Source organism: Lates calcarifer, linkage group LG7_2 (genome assembly GCF_001640805.2).
Source record: "Lates calcarifer isolate ASB-BC8 linkage group LG7_2, TLL_Latcal_v3, whole genome shotgun sequence".
Taxonomy (NCBI): Eukaryota; Metazoa; Chordata; class Actinopteri; family Centropomidae; genus Lates; species Lates calcarifer.
The window spans coordinates 5,990,451-6,003,818 of NC_066854.1; the positions used below are offsets into that span (position 1 = coordinate 5,990,451).

The 13,368-nt window shown below is 40.5% G+C and overlaps 1 protein-coding gene across 1 annotated transcript in view; it reads left to right on the plus strand.

Moving 5' to 3' along the window:
• Positions 1 to 1,351: 1,351 nt before the first annotated feature.
• Positions 1,352 to 13,368, plus strand: part of fam184aa (family with sequence similarity 184 member Aa) — a 44,099-nt gene continuing 32,082 nt past the window's right edge. Inside the window, exons 1-3 of the mRNA XM_018690552.2 lie at positions 1,352 to 1,861; positions 11,507 to 11,584; positions 13,002 to 13,136. Of these exons, the coding sequence (XP_018546068.1) occupies positions 1,697 to 1,861; positions 11,507 to 11,584; positions 13,002 to 13,136 (378 nt within the window). The 5' untranslated portion in view covers positions 1,352 to 1,696. The remainder of the gene's footprint in view (positions 1,862 to 11,506; positions 11,585 to 13,001; positions 13,137 to 13,368) is intronic.

Genomic DNA, 13,368 nt, shown 5'->3' on the forward strand with positions numbered 1-13,368 from the left:
GCAATGAAACTTTGTATTGAAGGTTTACACTGAAGGAATCCTAAACTCTTGAATTTAACTTAAAATAACTTTAAATAAACTTTGAATTATCCAAGTTGTTCAGGACCATAAACCAAAAACTATGCACATGGTTAGACATCACTTGTAAGTGAGACAGTGTTTTCTGTATGTTTGTGTGCAATGTGATTGTTAATCTGTTTCTCTACATAGTTATGTATGTGAACCTTGTGATATCATGAGGTTTATTGTAAAAGTACCCAGCACTGATGCACAGCAGCTTTAAGCTGGTCCAGAGCTGAGTGCTTTGTAAAGTGAATGAACTGATCCTTTAATGATTCTTTTGCAGTTCGTATATCTCGCCAGCAGATGTCAGTGCAGGATAAGTCACAGCTGCAGCATCTCCACAGTGATGTAATGCAGTGGAGTCTCAGTGAGGATCAAAAACATCTCATTAGTTTACAGCTGCTGATACAAGAGTGTGGATTTCCTTTTGTGTTGTAAGTTGTTTTTCTGTATGCTGCTGACTGAGTGAACAACAATTACAATTCTGCTTCTTGACAAAAGAACTAAACAATGTAATACTCAAATGAACTGATCACTGAAACTTGAAAGCAGTGTAGCTCAGAAATGAATCAGAGCAGGTAAAAGAGATAAAAAGAAGTGTAATACTACTAATACTAATATTAATACTAATAATAATTTATAACATGGAGTTAAACACCCAACAATAATATAAGATAAAAACAAGAATACAACAAGACAGATTAAACATGTTGCTGCCATAAATAAAAATAAAAATTCTTGTCACACTAGCTCTACTTATAAATACGCTGTTACATGTAAAAGTTCTAAATTAAAAAAGGTTTATAAAACTGTATAAAAATTATTTCATATTATTGGATTTTAATGATTGATGCATTCACGTGTAAGCATCTCCTAAATGTTACTGCTGGTAAAGGCAGGGAAAATCAAACTAAATGAATACAGCATAACTGATTTGTTGATATTATATTGTATTGTTAATATGATTGCAAATTAATCAGTAACTACAGCTGTAAAGCAGATGTAGTTGAGAAAAAAAGGACAATATTTCTTTCTGGATTGTAAAAAACAGCATGATGCGGAAGTAAAGTTCAAGTAACTGAAAACTGTACTTATGTGCAGTACTTGAGTAAGTTGTACTTAGTTACATTCCTCCACTGGTTGGTTTTTTTGTGTATCTCTGAGCTGTGTTTAACACTGGTTGGGAAATTCTTGTCCTAACTTCCATATTTCCGACAGCCGTGAAGGTATCATCATGCAGCTTGTGAGGGTGGTGCGTCTCTGGAGCTGAAAACCTGCCACTCTGGGCTGTTGTTCGTCAACATGTCCGCTGTCTTCTGTCTTTAATTAAACACATAAGCGCTGCTAAAGAGCGCTGCGTTAAAACGTAATCCATCTGAACCTGGGCGCGCGCTATTGGATGAGCATCTGGCGCGCGTCTCCGCCTTTCTCATCATTCTGAGCGCTCGCGCCCGCTGCTGATGCGTGCGACGGGACGGTCTCGCGCCCCGCTGTCCCTGCTCCCTGTCTTTCTCCCTGACAGAAACCGAAGATTAACCACAAACACAACAATGGGAGGGTTTAACGCGTAGCAGCCCCTCGCTCCATTTTAATAGAATTTAAAGCGTCGTGTTTGGGTTCATTCCCGGTGAAAATGGCGACGGGGGCAGGCTGGCAGCCTCCGTACAACACCTCGACTAGCAACACCAAATATACCCCCTCTCCAGCGTCCAGCATGTTTTACGACGGGAGTTTAACGCTGGAATACACGCAAGACCTGCATCTGAAGATGAGCAAGAAGATAGCACAACTGACCAAGGTGTGTGGATGTGAATGAGTGACGGAGGGGTGTTTGAGGCGAAGTCATTTGGAGCAGGTTGGGATGTAGATGGAGTAGTACTGTGGAGATGTGTTAGGTGCTGATGTGGGATGGGATGTCACTTGTAAACACGCTGATAAGGAAGGATGTGCTGGTATTTTATTGAGTGTTTTTTACATGAACTTTGGTGTAGGTTAGCAGGTTTGATGCTAATGTGAGCTGTGCTGGTATTTTGGAGCATGTTTTGATGATATTTTACAGTTCTGCATCCTTGCTTGGTTCACAGGTCACCATAAAACACCCGAGCAGGGGTTTTCCTGATGCTGTAGAGGTGGTTATTTATCAGAATATAGGAGGTGAATTCTGTGAAAGACTTACCTAGAAAGAGTTGTATCCTCCTGTGATCTTACTACTCTCTGCAGGCTGGTAGTACACTGTACTCTGCCTGTAAAAAAAACTGTGACCGTGCTGTATTTCATGAGTGATTACACTGATAGCTGAGGGCTCTCCAAAATGCCCAGAGGAATGCGTTGCTGTGAATTTACCCTCTGCCACACCACTGTTTAACCTGTGCGTGTTTTTCTCGCCATGGCAAGAGCTGCCATCGCCACCCCAAGGGCTGAGGGAAGTTATGTAATCTTGGAGGGATGCAGGGGTTTTGGCAGGGCTGCTTCTTTTGTAGTCCACCTGAAGCCGTTGTAGCATACAAGGGGATACTATGTGTCGCTCAGTAGTAGGAAGATTTAAGGTGGCAGCTACGTTTGCAGCAACCAGGCTTTTTGACTTAGAGGAAAGGTGGATAAAATGTAAATAAAGCGGTTTATACAGCCACTCTGTACATGGGGAGACAAAGGCAGGAGTAGAGGACAGAAGATTTTACATAACAGGCATGGTGATACTATCCCTGTGCAGAATTAGACACTGTGTACAGTTGGATAAGCTGCACAAATATCCACAGAATCGCAGATAGATTGAAAATGAGGATACCCAGGATTAAAATGCAGTGTTTGATTAAAATGATTTGCAGTGGTGGAGAGATTGGCAGGACGAGCTGTGGTGGAATTAAGGTCCACAAACAACAGATTTAACACTTTGAAGTCAGTCCCAAGAGGAATGTGTTTGGATCCAACCTCATGCAAAGAAATGCAGGTTGGGTGAACTCCAGAATTGCCTGTATTGGTGTGAATAAGACAGCGTTCGACTGCTGCTGCCGTGTGTTATAGACCTCACAACCTGTTCCAGGATATTTCTTGCCCAGTGCATGCTGGGAATGGCTCCAACCTCACTCCCCACCGCCATATCCATGAGCTTTAACAGAATCAGCAGGTGTAGAATTTGCATGGATGGATGGAAAGGAGCCACAATCAATATCCAAATGTAAACAGGAGATTCAACTGCTAAGAAGAAGCTGAAACTATTTGTCAGTTAATCATTTAGTGGGTTTATTGAAAAATAATTCATACATGATAGAATTTTAAATTCATTATCTGGTACCAGCTTCTCCAATTGCTTCTCATCTTTATATCATTGCAGACTGGTTATATTTGGGTTTTGAACTGTTATGTGTAATGTAAGCAGCAGATTAATCAATGATGAAATCATTATAGGATCAGATGTAGTGGAGAGGTGCAGTGGTGGTCCCCGTCTGAAGAAAATGCTTTGTGTTTTCTGCATTTCTGCTTTTGTACTCTCAAGCCTCTCTAAAAGCAAAGAGCACTTCTCTGTGTTCTGTATCCAGATGTTTTTGCTTTTTAAAAATTGAAAGTGTTATGGCAGATTTATATCTCTCGGTTTTGCTTGTGTTTGTGTATCTGCAGGCTACCGCTATCTGTTTACTAGTTGTGCTCAGTGTGGCGCATGTGTTACTCCTCCATGGAAACATTCCCATTTCAAATGAGTGAATCAAGATATCGCTGCATTGTGACACCCATGTTTCAGGTGGTTGGGTTATTCTATGTAAGGGTGATAATTCTTGCATGAACCAAACCCAGGTTCTCTGTGAAGCTGCTGTGTATGTCAGCGAGGTGTGTGAGTATTTCTGTCTTTCCTTCACTACCTGTCAGGCAGCAGTTCTTGTAGGTAGAGCAGGAAAATTTGGTATTTTTTTAGTTGTAGTACATGTGAGAACCCTCCTTGTTTTGGACACATTCAAAAGAAGCACAGAAAAGCACATTACTCCTTGTAACATCAGCAAAGAGATTTAGTAAATAATTCCCCTCCAAAGTTAAACTAGATGGAAATGAAGTCGTTTAAAAGAGTCAGATAATCAATTAATTTGTCCATAAAATGCCTGGAAAAAAGTGGAATATGCTCATCACATTTTCCCAGAGCTAGTGGTGATGTCTTCATATCACAACAGCCCAAACCCCAAAGATGTCCAGTTTACTGACATTTAATACAAAGAATAGCAGCAAATCTTCATAATTAAGAAGCTGGAACCAGAAAATGTTTGACATTTTTTGCTTGAAAATTACTTGAGTAATGATCAAGATAGTCAACAATTCATTTTCTGATTAACTAACTGATTAATTAGCTCATTGTTTCAGCTCTACACCCAACAGGATAAAAGTGTTTTAACCCATTCTCTCAAGAGAAACTTGCTGACTGGCTGATTTTGCCACCTACTGAGTGTTTTATTCATACTGGTAGAATTTTTTATTTCTCTGCTGCATGCAAGCAACAAAGAAACCTGATGTGGTAACAGTATATGGTCCAGGATCAGACATAGTTATCATCATGGAGATACAGTAGATGGTCTATTCTGTTCTGACTGAGACTCCTGCAATAGCATTTAATCTGTTTAGTGGTTTATAGCCAGAAAAATTTAAATAAGACATCCTGGGTTTTGGCTTTCATACCGTTACATCATTTTAAAGAGTTAATACAGTGCCAGTTAGACAGCACAAAATATATTTCAAAAGTGCTAAGAGAGAAATATAACTTCCTCAGAGCTACCGTTGTCTCCAAGGATAAATTTCTTCATCTTGGCACCTTTACTGCATGTTCCTGCAGGGGGGCTTGAATAGCTGTAATCAACCTCTCAGCTATTTTGCAGTTAGCAGGTGGAGCTATTATTTGTTGAAAAGCACATCAGATAGAAGACAAGAAAGTGCTGAAATCTGAAGCTGGTCATCCTGCACCTTCACTGGTTTTTCAGGTCACTTTGATTTGCAGCTTAAAGGTGCTAATGCTACATAACCAGCGTTAGTATTAACAGGTGTCAAGAGCTGCATCCATCTTTGAATTGAATATACTGGATGCTACAGTGACTCACTATCACAAAGTGGTATTATGAGAAGAGATGGGCTAGGGTTAGCTGGTTAGCTGGTTAGCATGCTAACTTTGGTAGAGGAAGTGATAGAAATAGAAGCAAAACATAGATGTTGCTTTCCACTGCTGGAGACAGCTCTTGGCGAGTAAAGGAATGAAGTTTGATGCTGCAACATTTCTTCTAGAGTGGTGGTAAACAGCTGTTCATGGCTGTGTAACAATAGCAAAAATTTACATATAATACATTCAAATGCATGGTTGTGGACTGAAATCTCATTTAAGAAGGAAATTCAGCTGCTGTAGAATCAATATGTTTTTTTCTGCTGTGAAACACTGACAATCTATTGAGCTCACATATTTGAGGTCAACATATTTGATTTCTGTCTGTTCAGTTTCCATTGAGTGCATGACATGGCCATCTCAGTAGTTAATGAATTATAAGAAAGTGTTGAAAATGCCAGTGAGGATGGCATAACTGACAGCCTGCATCATTAGGATGACGTGCTATAAAAATGAATAGGTATTAAGAGTTGATTTATTAGTCTGCATCTCTAGGGAGAAGACTAAAAGATGTGGCTGAGTTGGACAGCTTGCAGCAGTAGGAATAAGCTAGATGTTGTATGTAATGTGATATACATTTATTGATATTTACTGAAGTGTGGGAAATTATCTGTACATACAAGAAGGCAAAAGGATACAGAGACAGCACTGTTGTGTAACTGTATCTGCCCAATAACTTTCCAGTGAACCAATTTGAAAGCAACAAATATTAGATTTTAGCTCTGAGACCAAAGTTTATCTCTCAAAAGGAATCCAGTCTCATGTTTAAAACACTACAGAGACATCAGTGTGATCAGTAAATGACCAAAGGGCTTGCTGAGATAAGACTATTCTCCCCAGATGACCGTGGATGTCGACCGGCCAGTTGTACTCGGCTGGCGGGCTCTCGCATCTTCGAAAATGTCAGCACAGTCTTTAAAAGTGTACGAGAACACAGACACAGACAAAAACACAGATTGAGACCCACAGTATCAATCTGTTTTCCTTTTGTTTGCATTAAAGTGCAGCACAAGTTCAATAGGGAGAAGGTTTTAGAAAGTAGATTCAGTGTTTCCAGAACTAACTGGATCAAAAGATGTTTGCTTTAAGTTTGTACCCTGCTCCTTTCTGAATATCACAGAAAACACTATTTCCTCTCTCAGAGATACTCAATGTGCCCTCGTTCTCGCCTGCTGTGTTTGTGGCTTAGGTTGTGATGTGGTGTAGTGATGCTCAGGGAGGAAAGTGTGTGTGTCTGTGCGCTTGAGTGTCCTTGGAGCGTCGGAACAGTACAGCAAACGAAAAGAAGGAACAGATGCGAAGTGCTTTTACACCACGACAGGGAGGACAAAGAAAATACACCGTGTGCTCCAGCTAATTGGTAACAGAGACTGTGTTGCTACTTCATGGCTGGTGAAGGAAAACAGTGGGCCAAAAGCTCGAATGTCGAGGGATCCTGTTAAGACTACAGCACCTCTGAGAATTAGGCTTTCATTAATCCTTTAATTAGTGAATATGATGGTAATCCTCTGAAAATGATGAGAGCACAGCAACAGAGGTTTGTTAGAGACAAATGCTGCAGTTGTTCTTCTCCAGACGTCAGTGACCTTTATTCTGTGGTTGAATCAATAGTGATCGACTGTAGAAAATGTCCTTTAGCCTCTGGATCGTCCCTCCTGGGTACCCCATTGTCATTTTTCCCATCATGCCTCATTCATTCTGCACTGAGCAGCTCTATATTTGACATCCTGATGATAAAAAGACTCAGCCTGTAAATCTGGCTGATAATTGGTCTTCTGATGAAAATTTGCTACTGGCCAGTCGTTCGTCTACCTCTGTAATGACAGATTTGGTGGAGTTTGATTGATTACACATGTAGAATCAATCGGTGCTATGCTGGTTGAGAGGAACTCAAGCTGAATTGTCTCTAATGATACGTTTTAATGAGATTCTTCTGGGATGTTTTAGAGTGCCATTATGGTGCAAATTTTCTTTCTCTCTGACAGAAATAAAATGAAGCAGGAAGAAACCTAATCTTTGTTTTCTTTTTTAATATTCCAAGCAAAGAAAATCTTCATTTACAAGATTCATTTAAGTAATTTAGAAAAGGAGCCTCATTTTAGTGACCAGTGTTGCTTTATATCACAGCTGTGAATACTGATGCTTACACCCAACGGTGGCCCTTTTTTAACATATATGATTATATAGCTGTGTGCAAGACCTGTATCAATTCTGCTTATTGTCCATTTAAAAAGAGACAGCTACAACAGAACATATTAAAACAAAAGCTTGAAGAAAGGACTCCACTGCATAGCTTTGCATAAGAAGACAACATGAATAATTATGCCAAAGAGCAGTTTTAGGTTTCTCTCATTAAAGCTGCCATTAGTAAGTTTTTGCTGTTGCTACATAGCTAACATAAAACTGAATCTGTGACTCTCAGTGACTTGCAGCAGAAACACTGAATTATATAATATTGACAAAGAAACCTTATTTAATGTGAATCACGTCATATCTGGTACCTAATCCGTTTATTCAGGTCGGTGTTGGCCCTGATCTTTGTGCACCAGTCTGTCCACCCTGACCTCCCTCCAAAGAGGCTTTGCAGCACTATACTGTGGCAATATCTCATTATTTCTGCCTTTGCTACTTAGAGAAGGCATTATTCATCATTATTTATCATTATTGACACAACCATGAGAGGTAGTTTTTCTCCTCCTGAAGCATCTTTAGCTCAGGTGAAAGCACAAGGTAATTTTCTCTCTCCTCAAGCCAACAGAAAGACGTCAGTCGCAACAGGGACACAAAGGGTATTGAGGATATTTTCCTGCTGTTTCTCCAACACTGACTGACTGAATACAAAACTGTGTTGCTGCAGGCTGTTGTGTCGCCTTTAGGCTCGGTTTGATTGGAGCCTCAGGCCTGAAAACTTTCCTGTCAAACCCCCAGGAGAGAGGAGAAGAGGAAGAAGCTATTTGCTGTCACTCTCTCAGCTTTCTTTTAATGCCAAACCTGTCATATGCAGGGATGGACATATGCACGCTCTGCTTCACTTTCGTGTGTTTGCTCATGGGGGATGAGCCGAGTTGGCTGATAGAAATGGAAAACAAATACTGTGCACTTGGCACATATTCATACTGTAACTTCTGAACAACAGCCTCACAGCTGCTTTATTAGTGATATATATAGAGACCTACGCCTACGTATATTGTTAATGTATTTACCTCTGCGTATTGTTAAGAAAAACACACAGACTGCCACATTTATCATGGCTGGATGCTCGCAGTTCTCTGCTGCTGAGAATGTTAATCAGCTTGTCATGGCTTGTCAGGTTGCACCTGTCTGGTTGACAGATGCCAGTAAAGTCTGTTAAAACAGACTCAGCTCCAGCGCACTGGAAGCAACGCATTTCACAGCATGTTTGCATCTTTATGCGCTGAAATCAAATCATGTGTGCGCTCACAGTCTGCTTCCACACGGTCATCTACAGCAGCTCTACCTTTCAGACAATAAGTTATGAATTTAAGTTTTAAAGCTGACAATTATAAAGTCAAAAAAGTCAAGTATAATTTTAGGTTTTGAGGGCTTCCACTAGAATGTCATTGTGGATAAGCCTTGGAAAATGTATTTAGACCATGAAACTCTCAAATCTCAAAACCATCAAATCCCAGGATTAAAGTCAGAATCAGCTGAGCTTCAGAGCTTCCAAGATAATCGATTGTATAATAAACATATAATGTAATCGATCAAATAGGATTGTATCTGTCATATGAGATGTTGGAGCATGTGATGGGAAAATATCCCAATCATAACTGAAATAACAGTCACATATACAGCAGCATTCAGTGTGTTTATATTAGTTTCTTGATTTTGAGCCTTATCCTGTTTTTGTATTTATTCGTTTACATGGAGCACAACATTGGTTCATTGGTTCATTGGTTAAATATGCTATTGCAGAACCATTTTTGATGATAAAAAATTGCATTGTGAAAGATTATTTATGGAAAGCAAGCTTTAACGTTAGACTGGAGACACGAATAGTAGTGCGAGGTATCTTTATTCCTGGGGGATGGAGAGACAAAGAAGAAAGGGGGGAGGAGAGGAGAAGATGAAGAACAAAAAGAGGGAGAGATAAAAGGATGAGAGCAAAGGGAGAGGAGGGAGAGAGATGAAAAGCAGCAGGCACACCAGCGTCATTAAAATAATCATGTATAATTGAAGGAACATTTCCATGGCTGACTTACTGCAGGGAATCAAAGGCTCGCACCCAAGGAGAACAGAAGGCGAAAATCTACCTTAGTCTGACTTCCTCCTCTGCCAGCTGAAACACTGACACGCTGTCGAGGTAATAGCAGAGGCAGTGGTAAATAACGACATAAGGCATCAAAACTATGATGTTGTAACACTAACATCAGATATCAGACAGTGTGCATTAGCAGGATTCATTCATTTTTGATTTTATCATAGTCAGGTTTTTGAATCAAGGTCAACTTAACTGTGACCTCAGAATCTGAGCTGTAGAGCTCTATTTTAGGGTAGCTTTAAGGCTTCGGTATGCCTCAGTAAAAGTGTTTGTTTTCTACGTGTAACAGTGACTGAAGACCCCTTTCAGATGATGGATCTGGGTCTTCATCAATCAGATAGTCCTCTAATTGCAAATTCTTTACACATTGATTGGTCCAGTGTGCCGAGGTGTTCCTATGTCTGTTTGAACTTTTCGTCTCTTGTCGTGCGCGACATCATTAATGCCTTCGATGAGAGGGCGACCAATCGAAGGCGTTCACCTTTATCCCCATCAGCGTGAGTCACGGCGTCTGACTGCACAGTCAGCAGAGGAAGATGTTGTACCAGCGTCTGGTTCAGATGTAGCTGTTATTTTTGTGGTTTTGTTTACAGTGACATTTAGTCCTGTTTTCCAGCAGCAGTGTGATATATCACAATACTGATGGTCAAACCAAGAAGCTGTCTCACTCTTCGTATGTGTGATACAAAAGTGATCATCACCACACTCCTCCTGGAAGTTGAGAAAAGGAAAATTATTGCCTCAACCATATCCAAAATATGAATCAGAGACAAACAGATGTTGTTTTCTCTGACGTCAAATGAAGAGGCACCTACGCAGAGAGTAGTATTCCACATCATATCACCTAAAATGCCAAAATGCTATGTGATTTGCCCACTAAGTAAATGCTGTTTGTATTACAGCAGGAGTTTTAGTATTTCCTGCCAAGTCAAACGCAGTGAAGCTTTCAATAAAGGAGAAAATTCCCTGCAGTGATTATTACCTGGATGTTGATCTGAGTGGTGTTTAAATGTCAGATGGTTATAATTACATGACTGTGTCGTTACACCTTGTGGAGGATAATCACCATGTATATATTATTACGTGCTCTATGTATGTATGCAAACTTTCAACCTCACCTGTAAGTGGAACAAAATGGGGAGCTTCCAGCTCTGATGCCAGCAGGGCTGTAATTTAGCTGACCATGACTGAATATTAGCTGCTCACTGGGGGCTTCAATTTGCTGAAGCTTATTTTTTTAAAGCTCCTGCATATCATTTACCTCCAGAACTTATAAAACCTGCTCATAATCCTGGGAGAGAGCGAGCATGACTGACACGATGTTATTCACTTAGGTTTGAGCGTGGAGGGAGCCACAGCCAGCAGAGGGCTCACAGGTGACCATATCTGAGAGCGATACGGGATTTAAAGTTAGTTTTTTTGCTGACTGAGAGCATGACATAAGACAAAAAACTGTAGACAGAGGAAACAGACAAAAACACCTGGCTATGTAGGACACCACAGAGGTGGATGACGTATTTCTTTTTTCATTTTTGCTGTAATATTCATATTCTATTTTTGTGTTTCTAATTTAAATTTAATGTGCGCCGCTTGGCTTTCTTCATCTATCACCTTTGTTGTCAGCTGTCGTCCTTTGTTTTTGATTATGATGTATTCCTGGCCCAGCTTGTTAGCTTTACCCAAGTCAGGCTTTTTACAGAAATCCTGACTTTTCTTAGCTTCGTTTACAGTTGTTACAGAGATACAGTGGATAAATAGTTGAGACAGACACAAAACACTCCAAAAAAAGGAGATCAAATATTTTAGAGCAGCTGCTATGAATAAACAGCTCTGCCTGTGGATAATTCTGTCTTTAATCAGAGAGCCAGACCGATTTCTCCCCCTTTCTCATGTTATTGGTATTGATTTTGTTGCACTCTGAATGCAGAGCTGAGCTTTACTGTTTGTGGAGCTATTGATCTGATATCGAAACAGTTAATAAGAGTGTTCTCTCCCATCTTCGCCCTGATGTCTAACTCTCTTCCTGTCTCCAGGTAATTTATGCCCTCAACACCAAGAACGACGAACACGAGGAAGAAATTGAGTCTCTGAAGGAAGCCCACGAGGACGAGGTACAGACATCACACAGCACCAAACATTTATGATTATGAGGAACACAGTAACGTGGATAAGGTCACTGTTTGTCATCTTGTTCTGAGTGAGTTTTTCCCTTTTTCTGTTTAGTTTCAGTGACTCAGTGTGTGCTGTATTGGCAGGTGAGGAGCAGGTGATAAAAGTGCTGCCATTTAGGCAAAGTAAAGAAGAATTAATGTCTCACCAGGATCTGTTACCTGCAACAGTTTGCACGTGTGAAGCCCTTCTCTTTCTCAGCAGATTAACTCACTTCACAGCTACAGATGAAGGCTGCCAAATGAAAGGAAACCCAACATTAAGTATGTTAGAGAGGCTTTGTTCCACAACGAGCCTCCAGAGTAGCTTCAGCGCTCCTTTGCATGGCTCGTCAAGGTTTTTGGATCCTTTACTGAGGGAATGAGCAGCATTCTTACAAAAGATATTCCCTATTTAGTGTTTTGAAGATGGTGTTGGAGAGCACTCCACACTGTATCTCCCAGAGGCGTTCAATTAGAGTTGAATCTTGAGACTGGATCACATCATTTTCATCCATTGTGCCCTGTATGGAAGCACCTGCATTCAATATGTTTCCTCGAATTTGTCACCTATATGTGTATGCTCCATCTGCAGTCTGTTACCAAAGTGTGATTACACTTCATATTACTACTTGTTTCCTCCACCATGGGGCTGCTGCTATGCACAAGAGCTCACAGCAGCAGCAGCAGCATATTTGACTTGGAAAAGCTTCTCCACATTGTCCACTTCAGTCACTCAACTGTCATTATGTCATGGTGGGGAGAGTGCTTCTTTTGAAGGGGGGGATCAGACAATTCAATGTAATTGGATTTGATGGCTACCAGCCAACAGCACCCACCCACCAACACTGCAATCACATGTCCTGAATGATTTCAGTGTAATGTGCTGTTGATTTTCTTGACCTGTTTCACAGACAGAATAAATCTGGCCTGAGATCAAACCCCACTGACAGGCAGAGTTCACTTCAAGACAAGACCTGAGCCGATATGAAACCGGTTTAAATGTTGTTAATTTCATTCGTATTGCTTTCAGAGAGAAGTTTTAGTGTACCGTGCTCTAAGTTGTTAATTAAATTAGTGTTGCTTTCAAGTGTTAAATTTTCAAAGTGGGACTTTTCTCTCCTGCCAAGAAACATTTCTTGGAGGCAGCAGTGTTTTTCTGGCTCTGAGTTTTATTTATTTTCACATTTTTTCCTCCCTTTAGTTCTTATTTCCACCTACTCTGTACGTAGGTTGTCAAAAATCTCTACATGTTGTAATAGAGCACAGTGACTTTTTTATGTCACATTATATTGTGCGACATAAAAAAATAACTTCCTCTAGTTTTAAATAATTTCTGCAGCGTTCAAGATGTTTGCTGCTTCGTTATTTTCCTGCTCAGGTCCAACACATTGTGACAGAAACCAGAGACAAGATCATGCAGTACAAGAGCAAGATGGCGGACGAGGCGGACCTGAGGCGGCGGCTGGCCAGTCTGGAGGAATCTGTTGAACTCCACGAACACATGAAGAGACAGGTCATTTTAATGTAGCTTGGCACTGGAGGGGGGGCTTCATAGTTCACAGTGAGGCTTTGTTTATTCTGTTAGTTTAGTGGACACATGTGTAGCCACAGATCCGTGAATTAGAGACATTTTCTTTCTTATGTCATAAATGTCGTAGTTCTGCAGCAGCCTTTAATGAAGTGAATTAAAATCTGAGCTGCAAGGTGACATAATTTATATATATGAGAATAAGAAGTAACTGCAT